Source organism: Bos javanicus, chromosome 14 (genome assembly GCF_032452875.1).
Source record: "Bos javanicus breed banteng chromosome 14, ARS-OSU_banteng_1.0, whole genome shotgun sequence".
Taxonomy (NCBI): Eukaryota; Metazoa; Chordata; class Mammalia; order Artiodactyla; family Bovidae; genus Bos; species Bos javanicus.
The window spans coordinates 16,938,108-16,963,777 of NC_083881.1; the positions used below are offsets into that span (position 1 = coordinate 16,938,108).

Sequence of the window (25,670 nt, forward strand, 5' to 3'; positions counted from 1 at the left end):
GGTTTTGATTTGCATTTCTCTAATATAATTGGCATATTGAGCATCTTTCCATGTGCCTGTTGGCCATTTCTATGACTTTTTTAGAGGAATGTCTATTTAGATCTTCTGCCCATTTTTCAATGGGGTTGTTTTCTTGATATTGAGTTGTATGAGCTGCTTGTATATTTTGGATATTAACCCTTTGTTGATTGCACAATCAGCAAAATATTTTTTCTCATTCAGGGGGTTCCCTTTTTGTTTTGTTGACAGTCTCCATTGCTGTGCAAGAGCTTTTAAGTTTGATTAGGTTCCATTTATTTATTTTTGCTTTTATGTCTTTTGCCTTGGGAAACTAAGAAAATATTGCTACGATTTATGTCTGAGAATATTTTGCCCATACTCCCTTTTATGAGTTTTATAGTGTCATATCTTACATTTAGATTTCTAAACCATTTGAGTATATTTTTGTGTTTGGTATGAGAGTGTGTTCTAACTTCACTGATTTACATGCAGTTGTCCAGCTTTTGCAATACTACTTGCCGAACAAACTGTCTTTTCTCCATTGCCTAGTTTTGCCTCCTTTGTCAAAGATGAATTGAGTATAGGTGTGTGAGTTTATCTCTGGGCTATTCTGTGCCATTGATCTGTGTGTCTGTTTCTGTGTCAATACCATGCTGTTCTGATTATTTAGCTTTGTATCAATAGTATAGTCTGAAGTCTGGGAGGGTTATGCCTTCAGCTTTGTTTTTTTTGTCCCCCTATGAATGCTTAAACTACCGAACAATTGCACTCATCTCACACGCTAGTAAAGTAATGCTCAAAATTCTCCAAGCCAGGCTTTAGCAATACGGGAACCGTGAACTTCCTGATGTTCAAGCTGGTTTTAGAAAAGGCAGAGGAACCAGAGATCAAATTGCCAACATCCGCTGGATCATGGAAAAAGCAAGAGAGTTCCAGAAAAACATCTCTTTCTGCTTTATTGACTATGCCAAAGCCTTTGACTGTGTGGATCACAATCAACTGTGGAAAATTCTTCAAGAGATGGGAATACCAGACCACCTGACCTGCCTCTTGAGAAATCTGTATGCAGGTCAGGAAGAAACAGTTAGAACTGGACATGGAACAACAGACTGGTTCCAAATAGGACAAAGAGTACATCAAGGCTGTATATTGTCACCCTGCTTATTTAACTTATATGCAGAGTACATTATGAGAAATGCTGGGCTGGAAGAAGCACAAGCTGGAATCAAGATTGCTGGGAGAAATATCAATAACCTCAGGTATGCAGATGACACCACCCTTATGGCAGAAAGTGAAGAGGAACTAAAAAGCCTCTTGATGAAAGTGAAAGAGGAGAGTGAAAAAGTTGGCTTAAAGCTCAACATTCAGAAAACGAAGATCATGGCATCCGGTCCCATCACTTCATGGGAAATAGATGGGGAAACAGTGGAAACAGTGTCAGACTTTATTTTTCTGGGCTCCAAAATCACTGCAGATGGTGACTGCAGCCATGAAATTAAAAGATGCTTACTCCTTGGAAGGAAAGTTATGACCAACCTAGATAGCATATTCAAAAGCAGAGACATTACTTTGCCAACAAAGGTCCGTCTAGTCAAGGCTATGGTTTTTCCTGTGGTCATGTATGAATGTGAGAGTTGGACTGTGAAGAAAGCTGAGCACAGAAGAATTGATGCTTTTGAACTGTGGTGTTGGAGAAGACTCTTGAGAGTCCCTTGGACTGTAAGGAGATCCAACCAGTCCACTCTGAAGGAGATCAGCCCTGGGATTTCTTTGGAAGTAATGATGCTAAAGCTGAAACTCCAGTACTTTGGCCACCTCATGCGAAAAGCTGACTCATTGGAAAAGACTCTGATGCTGGGAGGGATTGGGGGCAGGAGGAGAAGGGGACGACAGAGGATGAGATGGCTGGATGGCATCACTGACTGGATGGACGTGAGTCTGAGTGAACTCCGGGAGTTGGTGATGGACAGGGAGGCCTGGCGTGCTGCGATTCATGGGGTCACCAAGAGTCAGACACGACTGAGTGACTGAACTGAACTGAACTAATGCTGAAGTTGAAACTCCAATACTTTGGCTACCTGATGCAAAGAACTGACTCATTGGAAAAGACACTGAAACTGGACAAGACTGAAGGCAGGAGGAGAAGGGGATGACAGATGAGATGGTTGGATGGCATCACTGATTTGATGGACATGAGTTTGAGCAGGCTCTGGGAGTTGGTGATGGACAGGGAAGCCTTGCATTCTGCAGTCCATGGGGTTACAAAGAGTCGGATATCACTGAGCGACTGAACTGAACTGAGGGTTGCTTTGGCCATTCTGAGTCATTTGTGGTTCTGTATAACTTTTAGGATTATTTGTTCTAGTTCTGTGAAAAATGTCATGAGTATTTTGACAGGGATCACATTAAATATGTAGATTGCTTTGAGTAGTGTGGTCATTTTAACAATATTCTTCCAATCCAAGAGCATGGGATGTTCTATTTCTTTGAATCATATTTCTTTTCTTTTATGACAATGTGTTTTTCCCTATCTTATGGGTATGGACGTGTATAATCCTCCAACTATGTATTAATAAAGAAAAATAAATGCTGAACAAGACCATTAAAAAAGCCACAAAAACCAGATTGCAAGGCCAAAGGGTGACCCGGAGAAGGGGAGACAACGTCACTGTTTTTCGGTTTTTGCAATGTTCCCAGATGTCTGTGGGTGGCTCTGGGCCTGGCTCTTGGAACCGCTGGGCTTCAGTTCTCGTTTGACCTCTCCCAGGGTGTGTCATGGTGGGCAGGAGCTGGGCTGTGGGAGCTGGCAGCACTCTCGAGTAAGGCTGGGAAGATACTGGACACAGAGGGCACACAGCCCAGCCCTGGGGCCTTGTCCCTTGAGCAGTGCCACTGTTCCCGCGGCAGGCCGCTTCCCCAGAAGGCCCTGCTCCCAGACACGCTCAGTTCGCCTTGTTAAATGTTCCCTTGCTGGGGCTTGCACAGTGCAGCTGTCATCACGATGTCTTCAAATTGCCTGATGAGTCGTATGTCCACAGTGTTCACTGCTACCTCCTGCCCCAGCCCCATCTCTCCCACCACAGCATCTGGCTCACGGAGGATACTCAAATGTTTGTTAATGAAGGAAACACAGGAAGAGAGCACGGTACTGTTAGAGGTGGCTGCTTAGACAAGATCGGTGACAAAGTTCACATTTCATTTATTGTTGATTTTTTAAAGAGTGGGCAGGAGGAGAAGGGGGCGGCAGAGGATGAGATGGTTGGATGGTATCACCAACTTAATAGACGTGAGTTTGAACAAACTCTGGGAGGACAGGGAAGCCTGGTGTGCTGCAGTCCATGGGGCTGCAAAGAGTTGGACACCACTTAGTGACTGAACAACAACAGTGATCTTTACTTATGTGGCCTCTTGCTAAGTACCTGGGCTACTACCTGGAATCTTATCACTTGGTCAGGGACACTCACCCGTGCAGAGAACCAATGGTCTGATGAGTCACTTAGTCCCAGGGCGTCAGATCGCAGCTGTGGGAGAAACTGCAAGGTCACTGGGCCCCTTGTGGCCACTCTTCAAACATTTCCACTGAGTGGATGTCGCACTTCTCCCTGAACACTGCCCAGGATGGGGGGACCCACTGCCTCCCACAGCTGTCCCTTTATATCTTGGGGACACCTTGGAATGTTAAAAAGCACTATCTAATTCTTTAGCAAAATCTGTTTCCTTATTACTCTGCCTTTTGGGAAGCATGAAACAATTAGAATTCTTTTCCCATGCGCCAGCTTTCTGTTTCTATTTCTCCTTAATTTTCCCTGTAGGGATGTCCCCTGGGCCCCGTGGACTTGAGAGAGAACGCTGCAGTCCCTGAGACAGAAACACAAGCAGTGTGGCTGTGATTTGTTAGCTCAATAACATTTCTGAGTCCAACTTTCTTTTACTGGGAGGGGGGATGGATGACAAAGAAAAAGAATAAGTCAGTTCCCAGTGGATGCAGGAAATTTTGCACTATCCCAAACTGACCCCACATTCGGCCTTGGTCAACTCTGGACGTCTGGCTAAGGCTCTTTCTCTGAAGCGGTTTGGGGACCTCCTGTTACACAGACTTGTACACCAGGTAGAGCTCCCTGCTTTTGGAGATGTTCAAAGGCAGAAGGAATCAGGGTCCACTGGGTCTTCCTGGTCCTTTTCCATCAGTGGATATTATCTTGTGGACCTCAAAGAATCTGAGCAAATGGAATTATATTTTATTTATGCATTATTTTTGTGTGTGGGTGCCCTGGGTCTTTTTGTTGAAGCACAAGCGGGCTCCTCTCATTGCGGCATGTGAGCTTAGCTGCCCTGCACCAGGTGGGATCTTAGTTCCTGATCAGGGATTGAACCTGAGTCCCCAGCATTGGACAGTGAAATCTTAACACTGGACCACCAGGGAAATTCCTTGGAATCCTATTTTAAACTCAGCAGGCAGACTCTCGACACAGTTACAAGTGTTGGTTTGAATTCCAGCTCCACTGTTTTCTAGCTCAGTGACCTTGGGCCAGTTACTTGTCTGTGACTCATTCTCATCAGACAATGAAAATAATGTCTATGGAGAGCTGTTGAGTTAACACACATAAAGTGCTTGAGCAGTGCCTGGCATAGTAAGTGCTCAGCAAATGTCACCCCTTGTTGCCTCTGCCCCCTAGCCCCACCTTGAGATGCAGGTGCCATGAACACCCCAAAGCATGGGCTTGTACTAGTGGGACCCCAACCGAAACAGTCAATTTGGAAACGCAAGACGGCCAAGTTCTCCACATGCAGAAGACTGTGCAATTTCTGAGTTGTGTTCATTGAGCAGATGCTGATGCCAAGGCCACGCCCCTATTTTGGGGCTTTCATTTATATTATCTCACTTGGTCCTGATAACAACAGACAAGTCTACTGGTAAGTGCTGTGGACTGAACTGTGTCCTACCCCAAGTTCTATGCTGAACTCTAATCCCCAGGGTGACTGTATCTGGAGATTCAGGGCCTTTAAGGAGGTGTGTACATGCTGTGCTAAGTCACTTCAGTTGTGTCCAACTCTTTGTGACCCTCTGAACTATGGCCTGCCAGGCTCCTCTGTCCATGGGATTCTTCTGGCAAGAATACTGGAGTGGGTTGCCATTTCCTCCTCCAGGGGATCTTCCCAGGGATTGAACCCCTGTCTCTTACGTCTCCTATGTTGGCAGGTAATGAAGGTTAAAGGACGTCATAAGGGTGGAGCTCCAATCCAACAGGATGAGTATCCTTATAAGAGAGGAAGAGGCAGCAAGAGGGTAGATGCACAAAGGAAAGGCACGTGAGGACAAAGAAGGTGGCCGTCTGCAAGCCAAGGAGAGTGGTCATGTCAGGAATGAAACTTGCTGGCACCTTGATCTTGAACTTTTAGCCTCCAAAACTGTGAGAAAATAGATTTCTGTACTTTAAGATGCTCAGTCAATGCTCTGCTGTTTTGGCAGCCCTAGTTGACTAATACAGTGAGTATTAAGGCTGTAGAGACTTTAATCATAAAAAGGAATCAAATGTATGGGCATGTGGGTGTTCTAGAATTTTCTACCACCCATCTTCCATTTACAACCAGGGAAGAAAGTTCTCAACAACATCTAGACATCTGCAAGATGACTTTCCTTTTTTTTTTTCTTTTTTTAAAAAGAGATTTATTTATTTATTTATGGTTGCACTGGGTCTTCATTGCTGCACGTGGGCTTCTCTTGCTGCAAAGCATGGGCTTTAGGGCCGCCGGCTTCAGTAGTTGCGGCTCTTGGGCTTTAGAGTACAGGCTCAATAGTTTTGGTGCATGGTGCTTACTTGCTCTGCAGCATGTGGGATCTTTCCAGACCAGGGATTGAACCTGTCTCCCCTGCATTGGCAGGTGGATTCTTTACCACTGAGCCACCAGGAAAGCCTGATGACTTTCCTTTCGCTCCTTCCTTAAGTATTACAGAGGGTCTCAAACTTTGTCTACTGGGTCATACACACAGAATCACATATAGTCTTTATTGGTGAGTGAGAGGAGTTTCAAGGGATAATTTGATGATATGTGACCCCACCTAGCATTCCGTTTTTTTACTCCTGCGCTTCTTCGAAGTGTGAACTCAGGCAAGTCATAGCCACAGTAGCCACCTTTCAGGTTCCTGACGCACCAAGTTCCCTCCTGTTTCAGGGAGTATGTTGTCTTTGAGTCTGTTGTCTCTTCTGCTTGGACAGCTTCTCCTCTTTGCCCAGCCAACTCCTACTTAACCTTTTGGATTTCAATTCATCCACTTCTTGTTCAGAGAAACCTTGCCTAATCCCTTAAATCAGGTCTAATTGCTCTATAGTCTCACAGTTCCATGCACCTTTCCTTCAAAAAATCTTGTCACCTGGCAGCGTTTCCTTTTTGTTTGATGGAAGATTATTTGGTCAAAGACTATGGGCTTTGGGGCTTCCCAGGTGGCACTCACTAGTGGTAAAGAATCTGCCTGCTAATGCAGAAGATGTAAGAGATGTGGGTTCGATCCCTGGGTCAGGAAGATTCTCTGGAAGAGGGCATGGAACCCATTCCAGTATTCTTGCCTGGAGAATGCCATGGACAGAGGAGCCTGGCAGGCTACAGTCCATAGGGTTGCAAAGAGTTGGACATGACTGAAATGACGTAGCACACAGCACATGGGCTCCGTGAGGGCAGGGACATGCTGAGTGCCACAGTATTCTGGAGCCTGGCACTGCAGGCTTTCCACAAACACTGGTGGATGAATGAGCCAAGGCACTTACTGTGAACGTCTCTGGGCTAGTTATTTCTCCTCCTTGGGGCCAGCATCCTTCCTCTGAAAAATGAGGGGCTTTGATTTCATTATGTCCTTAAGTTGCTACAAGCTGCCTAAAGTGCAGAGGAAATTCCTAGTGTGAGAAGCTCTGGAATTAGATAAAAGGAAGTGATAGCAGTTAACTCTCCATGAGGTACCAGGGCAGTGAGGCTAATGTACAGTCCATGAAAAGCATCACCCAGTAAATAGCTAGTGACTGATTCTCCAACAGACCTTTCCCTCAAGCTGCTCACACACGGAAAGCAAACTGTCCCCAGTTCCTCTCCCCTGAGGGCTGTCATCTGATGGGACTAGTGAGTGATGGGAAAAAGAATGAGGAGAAGCAGAGGACTGAAATACCAGATCCTGATAACTGGAGGCCAACTCTCTGTAGTAATTCTCAGGTTGGTTCAATAAACCACTGTAGAGCATCTGTTCTGAATCAGGCACTGGGGGGGATTCAGGGATTAATTGGGAATGGTGCCTGTCTTCAAGGATCTGGTAGAGGTGAGACAGGGAAATAGTTAATTACAAATTTTCACTTCTCCATCCATCCGTTCACACATCTGTATTTAGATGGCTAATCTGAACAGATTATGGAGGCATACATATCCTGGATCCTAAATTGTAGCTAGGCTCCAAGACTTGGCAGCCTTGAATATTTTAAGCAAGTTGAACTATGGAAAATAATTTTTTTTCTGACATTTTCACAGAATTTACCTCTTCCCCAAAGCCATCCCTAATTCTCAGGAGATGGAAATTGGCAGAAATCAGGAGGCAGCAGAGTAGTGAGTGAATAGTTGTGTACTAGTGTTCAGTTCCGTATAGAATGAAGACATGACCACACCTGTTGGTCTAGCCTGGGCGGTGACGGTTGTGCACTTTGGCGAGGTGGTGCACTGACGTGTGAGCAGGGGGTCTCCAGGCTCCACCAGTCACGAGCTGAGGAAACCAGGGCGAGCATTTCTGAGCCTTAGCTTGGCCTCCCGTAAAATGGGCTTCCCTGGTGGCTCAGACAATAAAGAATCTGCCTGCAATGCGGGAGACCAGGGTTTGATCCCTGGGTTGGGAAGATCCCCGGAGAAGAGAATGGCTACCCACTCCAGTATTCATGCCTGGAGAATTCCATGGATAGAGGAACCTGGCGGGCTACAGCCCGTGGGGTTGCCAAGAGTCGGACACAGCTGAGTGACACTTGGGCTTCCCAGGTGGCGCTAGTGGTAAAGAAGCTGCCAATGCAGGGGATACGGAGACGTGGGTTCGATCCCTGGGTCGGGAAAATCCCCTGGAGAAGCAAATGGTAACCCACTCCAGTATTCTTGCCTGGAGAATCCCATGGACAGAGGAGCCTGGTGGGCTACAGTCCATAGGGTCACAAAGAGTTGGACACAACTGAAGCGATATAGCGTGGCAGAAAATGAGGAAAGAGCCATACCTCTCTCAGAGGGTTGTCATGAAGTTTAAATGACTTAATAGATGTGCTGGCAAGAGTGCTGAGCACATGGCATATCCAAATAAACAGAAATTCTTCATGGAAGTAGAGCTGGGCTACTTTGTCTGGCCGAACATCAAGGCATACATCTGACAATCTTTGGCTCAAGTATTTTGACTCATTTTTAGGAAAGGAGTTTCTTTTTTGGCTTCTTATGGGAACAGGTCTCTCAATGAATGGCTTGATAATGGATGGATCCAGAGACTGAATCAAGGTGACCCCATTCACAGCTTGGGAAGGATTCCTTATCTTTGCGTCTAATCTCAGGGCCAGGTGAGCCTGGACAGTCAGACACTATCCTGAGCCTTGCCAAGCTTCAGCCTGAGGAACTGGCTGGGGGCGGGGTGGTGGTGGTGGGGGATGCTCACTCCCACAGAGGAAATCCAGTCCTAGAATCAGCTTTCAGCTGCTTACCCAAGTTTTTATTTTTTTTTAATGAAATCAAAACCATGCATTATTTCTAGGATTATATGTGTGGCAATTGCACTCAACTGCAGGTTCCTAGATAAATATGTGTTTAAATAAAGACATCACTGAATATTTATGAATTTCAAGAGACCTCTGTGTTTGGTTCATAAAAGCTGTGAAGTAATTTTGGAGAGGTTTTTTTTCCCCCTTTGAGGTGGAAAGCTTCCTCGAAGGGGTGCCTTGTCGGGAGAACTTTCAGGCACCGCCAGCAGCCAGATTGAGGCCCCTTTCTTAAAACAGTGGTGTCTGAAAAATATCAGGAGGCCCATTAGGGATATCAGGTGTCTTCCGGTGTTGAGTAGATCTTAGCATCTCGTTTAGGGATATTTTCTAGCATACTCTTGTGGTGTTCGCCATAAATAAAAAGATGTTCCTGTGTGTTCCTGTCCTTTTCAGGGAGATGGCTAGTTCCTGCTGCTGCTCTGTCGCTCAGTCATGTCCGACTCTTTGCGGCCCCATGGACTGTAGCCCACCAGCCTCCTCTGTGGGATTTCCCTGGCAAGAATACTGGAGTGGGTTGCCATTTCCTCCTGCAGGGGATATTCCTGACTGAGGGATCAAACCCGCGTGTCTTTCGTCTCTGGCATTGGCAGGCAGATTCTTTGCCAACTGCGCCACCTGGGAAGCCCTTCTTGTCTGTGCACTTGGCTAATTCCTTCCTATCAGCTGAGTCAGCTGTCCCTTCCTCCAGGAAGCCTGCCCTGACCCCTAGCCTGGGTGCCCCTCCTTGTGCTCCCCCACGGCTGTGCTCGTCTCCGTCACACAACAGAACACCCTGGCGAATAAAGGAAAGAGTAATTTCCTCTGTTGTTGGTTGAGTAAGCTCCAGGGCAATGAGAACTCTGTCTTCGTCACCCTGTTCTCTCTAGCGCCTAGAGCAGTTTTCTGCACACCGCAGGTGCTCAGAGTGTATCTGTGAAGTTGAATTGAACCCAGCTGTCTACTATGTGGTAGGAGGAAAAAGGCATCGTGTAGACATGTTTATGCACCATTAGGAATCTAGGGCAAACTAGAAGCGTTCACACAGAATCTGATTGGACAAAAAAAATTGCTCTTTCATTTCAATATGGGAGATATGAGCTGGACTGGTAGGATCTTTTTTTTTTTTTAATTTGTTATTTTATTATTATGTTTTAATTTGGCTGCGATGGGTCTTAGTTGCGCCATGCAGGCTCTTAGTTGTGGCATGTGGGATCTAGTTCCTTGATCAGGGATTGAACCTGGGCCCCCTGCACTGGGAGCGTGGGAGTCTTAAACCACTGGACCACCAGGGAAGTCCCAGCAGGGTCTTATAAGAAGCAAGAAAATGGCCAGAGGGAGATGGGGAGGTGGCACCATGGATGATGCCCTTTAACCCCTTCCTATCACCAGCGCCATTTCCTCACCCCCAACATATTACCACTTCCTCCTGAAAAGTTGAAGGAGAAAGACACGATGGCATTCTGTGCTTGGCTTCTCGTTAAATTGCTCTTCTAAGAGCTGATGGGACGGGCTAAAATAAGGTTTCCAGAGGACTTTACTTGCCAGGTGCCTCGTTTTATGACTGGATAAATGAACTGAGTGACATGGCTGGCCAAAGTTGTCTGAGTTCATAAATAAAGAGGTATGGTACTCTCCAAGGCTCTCTTGGGGACCTTATCCATCATTCTGGAGGTTCTACCTTTCATTATGTTTAAAGATGACATGGTGGGGGCGGGGAGTGTCTGTTGCCTTTTGAGTGACCTCTGGAGAAGTCAGCCCAGGCAGACTGTAAATCCTGCATCTCCATGCTGGTCCTAAGCTGCCCTTGGCATACACTGGCTTTGGCCAAGGTAGAACTTTTCCTCCTTATCCTCCCCCCCACCCCCCGCCCCTTTTCTAAACTTAACTCAGGTTCTGATTTGCACAGACCTCGGTGAAGCACACACACCAAGGGCTCGGTGGCACGTCCCATTATGTGGATGACATGGCCATTAGTAACCATGGTAACCTCCCTACCCAGGCTTCTGTGGCTCCACAGACCTAATTTATACCAGTCTCGTCCAGATTGGAAGGGGTTCTGGGGACCCCATCAGCGCAGCAACAAGCAGGGTTACTTAATCAGACACACACGGGGGCACCTGCCTTTAGCCACCGCAACACAAACACCAGGGGCTTTCAAAACCTTCCAGGTTAGAGGAAACAATCCCACGTTTTTATTCAGCAAACTTGGACACTTAGCTCTTAAAAAAAATCCAAAAGGGAAAAGAAAAGACATATCATTTATGTTTGTTTCTTATAGCAGCAAACACAAAACAGGCCTTGTGTCGCGTCACCTTGTTACCAGACTTTAGAATGGACAGATGCCCAAAGGCCACAGGCAGTGATGTTTCCGACAACCAGAGTGTCTGTGTGTGTGCTAAGTCACTTCAGTCGTGTCTGACTCTGTATGACCCTATGGACTGCAGCCTGCCAGTCTCCTCTGTCCATGGGATTCTCCAGGCCAGAATACTGGAGTGAGTTGCCATGCCCTCCTCGAGGGGGTCTTCCTGACCTAGAGATCAAACCCACATCTCATGTCTCCTGTGTTATCAGGCAGGTTCTTTACCACTGTGCCACTTGGGCACCACCTTGCAAATAAGGATGTAAAATCTGCCAACCCCTGTTTTTCTTCCTTTGTTTTAAAAGAGCTTGAGAGGCGAACACATCATCTGTGTCAACAGCTCTGTACCTGATAACTGTATCGACACAGTCAATAGACAGAAGGAAGCCCAGCACCCCTCCGCGGCTCCCCGGGGAACAGGTGGCATTACCTGTCTAGGCCTGGCTGGCCTCCGCCGGGCCGCTGTCCGAGTCCGAGTCAGCCAGCTCCCCTGCGCCTTCCGCTGCCGTCTGACTCCAGCTGTCTGACCTGTCGGAGGCAGCGTCCTCCTCTCCAACCGTCACCTCCACCCAATCCACGACACCCGACTCCTCGTTCTCGTCGCTGGCCTGGCCGTCCCGGCTGTTGCCCTCCGACCTGTCCGACGTGGCCTCCGAGGGCTTTGCCGGCAAATTGTCTTTCACCTGCTCGCCACCTGCCTTCCCTCTGGGTCCCGGCTTCTCCAGGTCCTCGTCACAGAGCTTTTTGGGGTCCTTGTAGTACTGATGACCCCCCTCACTCCCATTCTTCGGGTTCTCGGTGATGACGGTCTTGACCACTTTCCTCGACGGGGTGTCATAGCCGTGATCGTCCACCACGTGCTGCGGCTGGTACTGCTCTAGCCACTTCAAGGTTCCAGTTTTGAGCAAGCATCTGTTCTCCTTGAACCAGCGCACGATTTCAGTTCGCACCAGGCCGGTCTTGGCCGCCAGCTGGTCATACTCCTGCGGGGTCGGCCACTGGGTTCGGGCAAACGTGCTTCTCAGGAGATGAACCTGTTCTTGACTTTTTGTAATCGCTGGTGAGGGGCTGGGCAGAGAGCTGGCCAGCTGGGCACTGGAGAGCTGGTCAAGTCTGGACAGAGCACCGTTGGGGGCCGCCGCGTCTGGCCCTTTCTTGCCGGACCCCATGGAATCCAGGACGGCCTGCTCCATGCTGTCCCGAAGCTTGCGCCTCTCTGAGAACCAGGAGTCGATCTCTCTCCGGCTCAGCTTCGTCTCCACCCGCAGCCTGTCCAGTTCTGCTTGGGTTGGGAAAGAGCTTTTCAGAAAGCTGTCTTCCAGGATCTTCACCTGACCTTGGGTTTTCTCTTTGAACTTCTGTGGGGCGAAGTCTGGGTATGCGTGGTATGTGCGGCCGTGGCGGGAGGCAGCGAGAGCCAGCTGGTCTTTGGCGAGGGATTCGCTGGTGATGTGGACGATGCCCCGTTGACACCGGTACCGGTGGTCGCTGAACCACTTCTTGATCTCGCTCCTGGCGAGGCCAGTCACCTCGATGAGCCGGTAGACCTCAGCGTCGTCGGGGAACTGGCTCTGCAGGAAGCTTGCCTTTAGGTGCGCTATCTGTTCCTTGGTCTTTTTGCGGTCGCTGGCTGGGGTCAGCGAGGGGTTGGCCACCTTGGGTGGGGGCTCTGGCACTTGAGCGACGTGGGGGCGCTTGGGCTCGGGGGCAGCCTGGGGAGTTACTAGAGGTCTCTTCTGGCCATGGTTGGTCACTCCAGCCACGGCAAGTGTGATGGGGGAGCAGGAGACGGTCGCTGGCCCGCTGGTCACCTGAGTCAGCACCAGGCTGGTCTGGCCGAGGATCTGGCATGGGAGAGCCGTCTGGAGGATGGGCTGTGACATCTTCGTGGGGGCCAACTGGGCAGGCAGCACGGTGATCGTCGGGGGGACGGACTGGATGGTGCCATTGAACATCTTCTTCCGGGCCTCCTCCACCTCCTCCGGGGACCAGCTGATGCCGTGCTTTAAGCGCTGGGTGGCAAACCAGATTCTGATGTGCTCTTCCGGGTGTTTGGAAGCCGCCGTCAGCCAGGACAGCTCTGCTTGGGTTGGGTAGGGGAACTTGTTGAAGGAGTTGATCATGGTGGCGTTGGTATCCAGGGCAGAGTTGTATTTGGTAGTGTTCAGCGGGACGGGGACCTTGGGGACAAGGTTGATATTTGGTGGGAGCTGGACAGAAGGCATGACGTGTCCTAGCGAGTCCTGAAGGAGCTCCACGCCCCCGAGTCTCGAGAGGATCTCAGCGGCATCTGTCACCAGGCGGGCGGTCCCTTCCACATGGTTCTCGGGGGTGGCCTCCTCCGGCTTCTTGGGCACCTTCTTGGCATCGGCTTTTGGTTTCCCTGGCTTCATGATGGGGGTTTTACTCACTGAGATCCCAGCGTCACCATCCCCGCTTCCGGGGCCGCTGGTGGTGATGGACACGATGTGGTTGGTGGCGTCGATGGACTGCTCCAAGACGGTCTGATTATTGCGCTTGATGAGCTTCAGCTTGAAGTTGGTCTCCCCGGGATGGAACTTGGAGTTGTGGTCAGACAAGGAGTCGTACTTTTTGGTTGTGAAGTTACATTCGGCACACACGTAGAGGGGGTTGAGGATCACGTTGGGGTGTTGCATGTCAACGTGCTCCGTGAACTCGTTCAGGTTCTGCGTGGAGTAGGGGCAGTATTTGCATTCGTAACCACCTTGGAGCTTTTTGGATTGGTTTTCCCCTGTAGATTTCACCTCTATCACTTCATTTTCTTTGGAAGAGTTTTCAGGTTCCGCTGCCCAAGTATCCTTGGCCGTTTCAGGCTGTGGCACGCCAATTCCTTTCTCTTTGGCCCTGTCTGCTTCCTCGGGCACATCTTGTTCTACCACTTGTGATGTCCGAACCATGCACGGGGTGGTGGATTTTCGTTTGCTTGCCATGCTGCCTGTCTGTGTGCAATGGCTTATTTGGGGGATGGGGGTGGGTGGGGAAGGGGCAGTGAAATTTTTGGAACTACTCAGATAAAAAGTTTTTGGCTTTATTGCCCCCTCCAATGGCTTTGGCTTCCCTTGAACGCTGAAGTCTAGTGCTTGAGTTTCCCAAAATGATTTCAGCACAGAAAACTAACTGTTCCAATGGCAGAACGCAAGAGGCAGCATCATACCTATGGGACAAAAACAAAGACAGCGTCAGTTTCCTCAAAAAGACAAAAGAAACCAGCAACACTTTCCAAGTTGCTCCCGTGACCCATCCCAACTGGCACCCAAAGCAGACACCCAGGTAAGCACAGATGGCGTGAGAGCAGGCGCTCATAAACATGAAGGATCACTTTCTTCTTCTCTTCCGTTCTCTGGGAAGGACAGTGGGAACAAGCCCAGAACAAACAGATGAAGACGCAGGGCACTCGTTCACGTTTAGAGACCAACCGATACAGGCAAGCAGCAAAGGTGCTGTGATCTCACGAAGGCTAGGGCGGCGGGGGGAACCCTGTCGGCGAAGTGCTGGCTGGGTTCGCAAGTCACTCTTACGGATGCGGCATCAGAAACAAGACGTTTATCTGGGGCTGGCGAGTGGCATGTATATGGGCATTAGAAAATGGACATGAACGTTTTTGTTTCTTACCATAAAAGGAGTATCACTATAGAAAATGCATCAAAGTATAATACAGAAAAACATCATCCCAGATATCACAGTTCCTTCATTTCCCTTGAACATTTCCCATTTTCACAAACATTGAGCAAGAGAATGATTAAAGCATGATATTACATTTTAGGGATACACCACACATGATGGATTTGCCTTTGGACTTTTATTCCTAATTTCTGACTCTTCTTGACAAAACTGCAGTCAACATCCTTAGTCCTTACTTCTGATAACGAGCTTTGGATGAATGCTTAGAAATAAAAGCACTGGGTCCAAGGCTGTCGACATTTTAAATTCTCTTGACTCTTATGGCCAAGGTTTTGCTCCATTTGGCCTTTTCCCCGGCAGTGAATGAGTGCCTGAATCACCACTGAGATTACATGAAATATTACCATTAAAAGCCCTGCCGATTAGATATGGGAAAACTGTTTTAATATGCTTTGGTGCTCCTGTTGATTGCTAATAAGGATGAACAGTTTTCAAAGATTCACTTGCCATTTGTATTTTGTGAATTGTGGATTTATGCCATTTTTGTATTGTGATGCCCAGTGGTTTTATTATTAATTTACAAGTGTTACCTCCATATTAAAAATATTAGTACTTCTCTGTGTTTGTTGCAAATTTTCCCAGTCTGTCGTTTACCTTTTAGTTTTGCTTATGGTTATTTTTCATGTTTTACAGGTACAGAATTTTTAATTTTTAGCTGGCAAATTTATCCATCTTTTTCACAGTGATTTTAGAAAGTGGTTCCCTGCTTTGATAGCTGAGACCTATTATTCTATGTTTTCTTAGAGTGTTTTGGCTTTATTTTTTTATATTTAAGTCACCTGGACTTGAACTGATCTTGGGGTAAGCTGTGAGATACAATTCTAACCATTTTTCTAGAAAGTTATCAATGATCTTAGTAGCATGTATAGTGTTTTTGTATTCTCACTAATTTGTGAAACCACCCTGGTCATACATTAAATTTTTATAGGGTATTTCTCAATTATATCTGCTCTATATCTCTTATCTAGCTATTGAGCCTTCCACTTATGCTTCACTTAAATTTTTTTCCCCATAGATTAGAGAATGTTTTAGTATTGGGTAGAGTTCCTCTTTATCATTCTTCTTTTGTCAAACAATTCTAGGTTTTTTCTGATCACCTATTAACGTAAATCAGTTCTCATAAATCAGAATCATCTGCAAAATAAAATTTTGTTAGAATGTTGATTGGAATTTAATTAAACAAATATTAATTTAGGAGTTCAGGAACAATTTGGGGCTTCCCAGGTGGCTTAGTGATAAAGAATCCACCTGCCAATGCAGGAGATGCGGATTTGGTCCCTGGGTCGGGAAGATCTCCTGGAGAAGGAAATGGCAACCCACTCCAGTATTCTTGCCTGGAGAATCCCATGGACAGAGGAGCCTGGCGGGCTACAGTCCATGGGGTGGAAAAGAGTCGGACATGACTTACTGACTAAAGAAGAACAATTTGCTTATAAGGAGGTGGGGTATGTTAATAGAACCCCAACAGGGGAAGTGATGGGCTGGACCACGCTGAGTGTCTGAATGCATGGACTTCTGCAGAGGAGAGCCTTTCATCGTGTGTCTACTGGAGTGGGGAGATAGGTTCTGAAACAGGGATAGCCGACATCCAGGGAGAAGAGATGCAGATGGCATATCCCCTTCTGTCCCTCTCGCTGGCCTGGGCTCGAGTCCCACTGAAGAGAGGTCTCAAGGTAGAATTAACAGGCTTACTTTCAAGAGTAACCATGTGGGGCATGGGGGCCCACTTATCTGCTTAGGGGGTCAGGTGACAAACCTGAGCGGGACCTGGGAGTGGGGCATCCCCCCTGCCCCCGGTGAACCCAGAACCCTGGCCACTCTAAGGCATTTTCCTGCTGGGCAATTTCCTCAGCAGTAGGTACGGGTCCTTCAAGGCACTGCTGAGGATGGGACATGGACACAGCAGAGCAGGGAGAAGTGTGTCGTTTTGCTGACTACACCCAAAGTGACATGTTCAGCTGAACATGAGACTCTTATTTGAAAGTTCATTTAATTATGTGGCTGTGCCAAGACTTAGTTGTGGCATGCTGACCTTTAGTTGAGGCATGTGGGATCTAGTTCCCTGACCAGGGATCGAACCCAGGCTTCTCTACATTGGGAGTGCTGAGTCTTAGCCACTGGGCCACCAGGGACGTCCCTGAACATCAGGTTCTTGATTTTCCCCTCTTTCTCAAGTTCTTCATCTCCACCAACGGCTCTATCATGGCACACTTGGGCCAAAATGCTCTTCATCCCACCCTCAAATTAATCCACCAGCAATCCTGTTGACTGTCTTCAAAATAAACCAGTATCAGACCACTTCCACCTCTCCCTGCCTTGCGTAAGCCACGTCCATCTCCCGTCTGGAAACCTCCCACGGGCCTCCTGCTTCTTTCCTCTCTGGAGCAGCAGAGGAATTCTTTTCCGCTTCTTGATGGGCTTTATTTATGGTTTGAAATTCATTTTGGTACTGAAAAGGGCTTAAATGATTTTTTAATCTGCAAAGTTCTTTTTAATTGAAGTATAGTTGCTGTATAATATTATATAAATTACAGGTGTACAATACAGTGATTCACAATTATTAAAGGTTATGCTCTGTTTATAGTTGTTATAGCTATATTCTCCGCATTGTACAATATATCCTTGTAGCTTATTTTATGCTTAATAGTTTGTACCTCCTAATCTCTTTACTCCTGTCTTGCCTCTCCCCCTTCCCTCTCCCACTGGTAACTACTAATTTGTTCTCTGTGAGTCTACTTCTTTTTTGGTATTTTTACTGATTTGTTGTATATTTTAGATTCCACATATAATTGATATTATACAGTGTTTTTCTTTCTGTCTCTGACTTATTTCACTTTAGCATAATACCCTCCAAGTCTATCCATGGTGCTGCAAATGGCAAAATTTCATTCTTTTTATGGGTGAGTAATATTACATTGTGTGTGTGTGTGTGTGGCATATCTTCTTTATCCATTCATCTGTTGCTTCTATATCTTGGCTACCGGAAATAATGCTGCTATGAACATTGGGGTGCATGTATCTTTTCAAATTAGTGTTTTGCTTTTTTAAAGAAATATACTCAGGAGTGGAATTGCTGGGTCAAATGGCAGTTCTATTTTCAGTTTTTGAGAAACATCCATACTATTTTCAACAGTGGCTATATCAATTAACATTCCCACCAACAGTGTATGAGGGTTCCCTTTTCTTCACATCCTTGCCAACATTTGTTATTTGTGTTCTTATTGATCAGAGTCATGCAGAAGGAGATTTTAAGATAGTACTTTTTAATATTCAAAATTTACTTATATAAGTAAAGAGGAAGAAGGAGGAGAGAGTATCTATCCATTTTCTCCTAATATAGCAGCTACTGGCCACATGTGGCTCTTTAAATTCATATTAATTAAAATTAAATACAATTTAAACTCCAGTTTTCATTTGCACCAGCCACATGTCAAGTGCTCAGTAACCACACCTGGCTGGTGGCTATTGCATTAAGCAATGCAGGACATTGCCCTTATTGAGGGAGCTTCTACTGAGCGGTGCTATTCTAGAAAATAGGCTCCACAAAGGCAGGAACTCATCACTGTGGTTTCCTTGGAGCCTAGACCTGTATTTGGTCTGCAGTATGCTTTACATAAAGCTTGGTTGAATGATAAAGTAACTGCAAGATGGCTACCTGTGGCAACTGCTACTGATGCAGATGCATGAACTATGGGAAAATCTCTCATGGATGCTCAGTAATGAGTATGTGTGCACACGAGCATGCCTGCACTTGCATGTAGGTGCCTGCATGTTGCTTGTGTTTGTGTGCATGCTCATGTGTCTATGCATGTGTGAAGGGGTGTTGAGTGTACACCAGAGTTTATGTGATGGAGGAACTCTGTATGGGAAAGGAGGTACCCAGTTCTGCAGGAGGTATCACTGATACAGCAGAATGTGGCCAAATTTGCACCCACTAGCCAAGAGGCTTGGGTCTTTGAATTAAGAATTTTAAAAGAGAGGGAGCAAAAGGAGACTTTTCTGCTGCAAAACAAAGAAATGAGGCAGAAATAGGTTCAGGGGAGAGAAGAGACTTTTTTTCACAGAAACTCCTCGTATCTAGAATTATTTAAATCTGTTGACAAGTGAGGCCAAGAAATGAGCCAAATAGTGGTGAAATATCCTAAAAGCTTTTTGATGTTCTAAAAACTGTGGTTCAGAATAGACGATATCTTCTAAAATGTATTTGGCAACCGGGGATCCAAACCACAGCAGATTAAAAAGAAGGAAAGATGAAGAAAGAAAAGAGAAGGGTGGGGAGGGCTCATTAAACAGTGAGTCTTTGAAGCGTTCCTCTCCCAGGGTCCTCCCCATGGAGCTGCAAGAACCACTGCCCTTGGAAGAGTAATCCGGGCACAAGGGGGAGAGTGTCTGTAGAGCAGTAGAGAGTTGGCGTCTGTCTTTCTGAAAGTCTGTGAGCCACCAGTGAGAGGTCAGGACTAGTGCCATGAGGCCGGCCACTCGCCAGCACGAGGGCTGCATATTTCTGGCCAGGTTTTCAGCTTCAGGTGTACACTGGCCTAAGTTAGCAAAAAAGAATGAATGCATGCAGGCATGCACGCGAATTTATTTTTTAAGGACAGATGGGGTGCTGTGTTCCCCCGACCCCTTGTGAACCCAAAGTGGAGAAGTTATGACTTTCAGCCAACCTGTTATCCTCTTCCTCGCTATCTGGTCCCCCATTCTCCATCGGTTTGCCTTATGAGTCTGTGAATGCCCACCGGCTTTCATCTCTGCAGACTGTCTTCCAACTCTGCCTTCTGTGCTGTTATGAAGTCTCAGGTTGGGTTGTGTCTTACTCCCCACTGGATAGTGTGTATCAGGTGTTCTTATCAGGTCTGCCTTTACTTTCTCTTATGCTTTATTTTATTCATTTGAAGTTGCAGTTATTAACTACAGGACAGAAATAAAATAACAATTTATAGACTATATGTAAGCTATAAAAACTGTTGATACAATGAACACTGTGTATCATCACCCAATATAGGGAAAAAAGATTACAAATACCTTTGAAGTTCCCTCTTTGCCCTTATCACTTCCTATCCCCCTCCCTTCCTTCCTAGGGGTGAAAACTATCCTGAATTTTATGTTTATCTTTCTCCAGCATTTGTTTACAATTTCTCTACATGCTTGTGTCTTTGTTTTTTAAAATTTTTGGCTGCACCTCGCAGCATGTGGGACCTTAGTTCCTTGAGCAGGGATTGAACCTGTGCTCCCTGCATTGGAAGGCAGAATCTCAACCACTGGACTGCCAGCAAAGCCCAGCTTGTGTCTTTAAATTGTAATATACGGCTAACACTTTCATCAGTAATGTATGAGCTTAATGAGGGATAATTTACATATCCTAAAATCCACCTATTGTGATGGTATGTTTCAATGATTTTTGTGGGTAAATTTGTAAAGTTGTGTAGCCATCACCACTCTCATTTTAGAATATTTCCCTCTCTTCAAAAAAGATTCCTAGGGCCCTTTTGTGTCATTAAAAAAAAAATACACTCTAGTGGGTATAAAATGTATCTCATTGTGGTTTTAATTTGCATTTCCTAATGAATATTGATATTAAGCATTTTTCATGTCAATGACTATTCATCTGTCTTCTTTTGTGCAATGTCTTTTCAAGTCTTTGGCCCATTTTTAAAGTTGTCTTTTTGTTATTGATTAGTAGGATTCCTTATAGATTCTGTACGTGAGTCCCTGGTTAGAGATATGTATCATAGGTGGGATGATTTGAGAGAATAGCATTGAAACATGTATATTATCATATGTGAAATAGATTGCCAGTCCAGGTTCGATGCATGAGACAGGGTGCTCAGGGCTGGTGCACTGGGATGACCCTGAGGGATGGGATGGGGGTTCAGGATGGGGAAAACATGTACACCCATGGCTGATTCATGTCAATGTATGGCAAAAACTATTACAATATTGTAAAATAATTAGTCTCCAATTAAAATAAATTAATTAATTAAAAAAAAAAGAGCAAAGAGCAAATCTCTCAAACTGTCTTTCAAGGATCCTTAAAATGTAGTGTGTGGAGGAAGGTGGGGGGGTGTTCAGAAAGGTGGGGAACACATGTATACCTGTGGCCGATTCATGCTGATGTATGGCAAAAACCATCACAATATTGTAATTATTCTCCAATTAAAATAAAGTAATTTTTAAAATGTTAAAAAAAAAAAAGACTGCTGAGAGAAGTTAAAAGTGAAAGTCGCTCAGTCATGTCTGACTCTTTGCAACCCCATGGACTATACACTTCATGGAATTCTCCAGGCCAGAATACTGGAGTGGGTAGCTGTTCTCTTCTCCAGGGGATCTTCCCAACCTCGGGATTGAACCTAGGTCTCCTGTGTTGCAGGCAGATTCTTTACCAGCTGAGCCACCAGGGAGGGAAATTAAAGATCTAAATAAATGTAAAGGTATGCAGTGTTCATGGATTGGACAATTTGATGTTATTAAGATATCCACTCTCTGTAAATTGATCTATAGCTCACAATCCTAAATTCCAAGAGGAGTTTTGAAGAAACTGATGAGTTGATTGTAAAACTTATATGACAATTCAAGGTACCTAAAAGAACCAAAATAGTACTGAAAAAGAACAAAGTTGGGGGCTATAAACTAATTTCAAGACTTTCTATTAAGCAACAATAATCAATTCAGTATGGTTTAGGTACAAGAATAAACTATTAGGTGACTAGAGCAGAATAGGACATCCAAAAAAAAAAAAATCCACATTTATGGTCAGTTAATTTTTGAACAAGTCAATTCCATAGGAGAAAGTCTTCTTTTTAATGGTGAGAGCATAACTGAATATCCATATGAAAAAGAAAAGAATTCAACTCCTACCTCTCCGTGTATGCAAAAAATGAGTTAACAGTAGATCAGAGATCTAAATATAGTGCTGGAACCACGAAGCTTCCAGAGAAAACATAAGATGACATCTTTGAAACTTGAGTAGACAAAATGTGAGACAATAAAAAATATATACTTGTAAGTGTGTGCTTCCTGCTCAGAGTCCCCAAATTCCTTGGAATTTCCTGGGCCATAGGAATGTCTTTTGTTCTAATGAGGTGACTCTTGACGGACTGCTGGATGGGGGCTGGTCACCCGAAAGACAAAGCCATGATCAGAAGCGTAGAACTTTCGGTCCAACCCTCATTCTCCAGAGAGAGCCTGGAAATTGAGTTAGCGATTGGTCATGCTTACTTGATGAAGCCTTTATAAGAATCCCCAAAGTACAGAATCCTGGGAGTTTTCTGGGTTGATGAATGTATGGAGGTGCCAGAGGAGTGATGCTGGAGGGAACGTGGAAGTTTGCACCCCTTCCCACATACCCTGCTCTGTGTATCTCTTCCATCTGGCTGTTCCTGAGTTATATATATTTTTTATAACAAACCAGTAATCTAGTAAGTAAACTGTTTTCCTGAACTGCTCTAGCAAATTAATTCATTAAAATTAATTAGAGAAGGAGGTCATGGAAGCTTCCAGTTGATAGAGTCATCAGAAGCACAGGGGACAACCTGGACTTCCGAGCGGCATCTGAAGTTGGGCAGGGAAGTCCTGGAGGACTGAGTCCTTACCCTGTAGAACCTGGCATTATCTCTAGGTAGACAGTGTCAGAACTGAGTTAAATTATAGGACACCAACTGATGTCACAGAGAATTACTTGGCGGAGGTGGGAGGTGGCTCACACATTTGTTAACCAGAAGTGTCAGAACTACAGTCTTTGGTGTGAGCATCATAAGAGAAAAATTAACAAGTCAAATGAACCAAAATTTCTGCTTAGCATGTGTATTTAAAATGCACATTAAAACTCCAACACAGTCCCTTCCACGGTGGGTGGTGAGTATGACAACAGACTGGCTCCATGCCACTGGCCTTGCTCTGGACCAGCTTCCCAGCAGATCCGAACTGGGCACAGGCATGTTGTGTACTAACCTGCAAACACTCCAAAGCACCACCGAGTGGTCCCGGGGTTGGCAGGGCAATCGCTACCTTTGGAGGGGTGACCCAAGCAGATTAAAACATCTTTAAGATCCTGGAGCCCAGAAGGAGAGGAGAGGTGAGGAGTGGCCTTCCTCTGTGACTCTTCTCCGTCGTGCCTCTTTCTGTCTTGAATCCCACCCCTCACACGACTGCTAAGAGCATCACACATACCTGTTACATGGAAAGGGAGCCCTAACACTGAGTACAGACTCCTGCCTCCTTTGTCTGTTTTTGCCATTGACTGGATTTTCCTTTTATCCACCGTGGCATTTATCACACCCCACAAAGAAACCCAACAGCAAGTAAGAGACGACACCACCTTGAAATAGATAACATGTAGGGAAGATGGCCAGCCTGTGTAGACGATTATGAACAACTCACTTCTGGCTGTCTATGCAGGGCTCTCCCTTCACCACTCAGTGCTTCTTCCATCATCATCTTTCTGTTGCAAGGGGAGTGCAGTTTGATTAGAGCCCTGTTTACTGAGTATGGGTTTGGAGTAGAACCTTGTGGATACTAGAACCTATGTGGATATGAAGAAACCATGGGTTCTTGTCCTCAAGGAGTTCACAGCTGGTGCAATAGTCAGCTCAGGCTGCCATGACAAATTACACAGATTTCTGTGGCTTAAACCGCAGAAATGTATTTCTCTTGGTTCTGGAGGCTGGACGTCCAGGACCAAGGTTTCTGCAGGGTTACTGTCTTCTGAAGCCTCTCCCCTTGGTTGCAGATGGCCCTCTTCTCGCTGTGCCCTCTTGTGGCCTCCCTTCCATGTGCGTCTATCTCCTAATCTCCTCTTCTTATGAAGACACCAGTCAGATTGGACTATGGCCCCCACTGAGGACTTCATTTAAGGTGACTTAAGGGAGCCTGCTGGCTACAGTCCATGGGGTTGCAAAGAATCAGACACGACTGAACACACACACACCTTTAAAAAACCTATCTCCAAATATAGCCACATTCTGAGGGTTTGGATTCCAACATATGAATCTGGGGGTGGGGAATAATTCAGCTCTTCACAACTGAGCAGGGCAGGGCCGTCTGAACACCCCTTGATGGCACACATTGATTTATGTATGCAGTCATCGCATCCTGCCCAAGAGCCTACGTCAGACACTTGTGGGTGCCAAGGATGCAGGAGCGAGCAGAGAGGAGTCTCTGCTCTTGAGGTGCTCACGTTCATGAAATGAGCGAGCAGAAGCTGACGCTGAAAAGCATGATGGAGGAAAGTCAGGCAGCGAAGACGGTGGGGGTGGGGAGGTGTGATTTTTAAATTTTACTTTGTTGAAGTATAGCTGATTTACAATGTTACTTTATATATGTACATTCTTTTTGGCGTTCTTTTCCATTACGGTTTGTCACAGGATGTTGACTATAATTCTGGGCTATATTGTGTATCCCTGTGCGATACAGCAAGACCTTGTTGTTTATCCATTCTATATAATAATCTGCATCTGCTAATCCCATACTGGGCTTCCCTGGTGGCTCAGAGGTTAAAGCGTCTGCCTGGAATGCGGGAGACGCGGGTTCGATCCCTAGGTCGGGAAGATCCCCTGAAGAAGGAAAACGGCAACCCACTCCAGTACTCTTGCCTGGAGAATCCCATGGAGGGATGCTACAGTCCATGGGGTCGAAAAGAGTCAGACACGACTTCACTTTCACTTTCACTTTCAAGCCCATACTAATTCACTCCTCCCTTAACCCCCTCCCCCTTGGCACAAGCCAGCCTGTTCTCTATGTCCTTGATTATGTTTTTGTCTCGTAGATAGGTTCATTTGTGCCGTATTTTAGATTTCACATGTAAGTGGTATCATACACTGTGTGTCTTTCTCTTGTGACGTACATCACTTAGTATGACAATCTCTAGGTCCGTCCATGTTGCTGCAAGTGGCATTATTTCTTGTTTTGTATGGCTGGGTAGAAATCCATTGTATATAGCCACCACATCTTTATTCATCTGTTGGTGGACATTTACACTGTTTCCATGTCTTGGTATTACAAATAGTGCTGCTATGAACACCGGGGTGCATATATCTTTTCAAAGTATAGTTTTCTTCAGCTATACGCCCAGTAGTGGGATTGCTGGATTATACGGTAACTGTATTAATGATGGTTATTCTGACTGGTGTGAAGTGATATCTCATTGTAGTTTTGATTTGCATTTCTAATTAATGATGTTGAGCATCTTTTCATGTGCCTGCTGCCCATCTGTATGTCTTTTTTGAAGAAATGTCTATATAGGTTTTCTTCCCATTTTTTGATTAGTTTTGTTTTCTTGATATTTAGTTGTATGAGTTGTTTGTATGTTTTAGAAATTAAGCCCTTGTCAGTGGCATCATTTGGAAATGTTTTCTCTCATTCTGCAGGTATCGTTTCATTTTACAGTTTCTTTTGCTGTGCAAAAATTTACAAGCTTGATTAGGTCCCATTTGTTTAGTTTTGCTTTTATTTCTGTTGCCTTGGGAGTCTGAGGCAGGGCTCCAAAGGCAGAGTTGGATCCTGTCGGGTACAGAGAAGGGGAATGATTCTGATCAGAGGAACAGAGTACTCCCAGGCAGAGGATGCAGTGAGAAGAAGGAAACGCCAGAGGAATGAAAAGGACTGAAGCTAAAGGGCAGGTGTGATGGCAGGCCCGAGGCACCTGATAAATCAGCCTGGGCCAGACTGTGAATCATGCTGCCACTGAACGCCATGCTGAAGAGGCGGGGTTCATCCTGCTGGTGAAGGAGTGAAAGTGAAAGTGAAGTCGCTCAGTTGTGTCCGACCCTTTGCGACCCCATGGACTGTAGCCTACCAGGCTTCTCTGTCCATGGGATTTTCCAGGCAATAGTACTGGAGTGGATTGCCATTTCCTTCTCTAGGGGATCTTCCCG

At 45.9% G+C, this 25,670-nt stretch overlaps 1 protein-coding gene across 3 annotated transcripts in view; it reads right to left on the reverse strand.

Moving 5' to 3' along the window:
• ZHX2 (zinc fingers and homeoboxes 2) overlaps nucleotides 1-25,670 on the reverse strand; it is a 180,712-nt gene that overhangs the window by 6,177 nt on the left and 148,865 nt on the right. For 2 of the 3 annotated variants that reach the window (XM_061438696.1, XM_061438698.1), the window contains exon 3: nucleotides 11,528-14,272. In XM_061438696.1, the coding sequence (XP_061294680.1) occupies nucleotides 11,532-14,048 (2,517 nt within the window). In that variant the 5' untranslated portion in view covers nucleotides 14,049-14,272 and the 3' untranslated portion in view covers nucleotides 11,528-11,531. Of the gene's footprint in view, nucleotides 1-11,527; nucleotides 14,273-21,799; nucleotides 21,985-25,670 lie in introns of all 3 variants that reach the window. The other variant, XM_061438697.1, reaches the window with a different exon arrangement.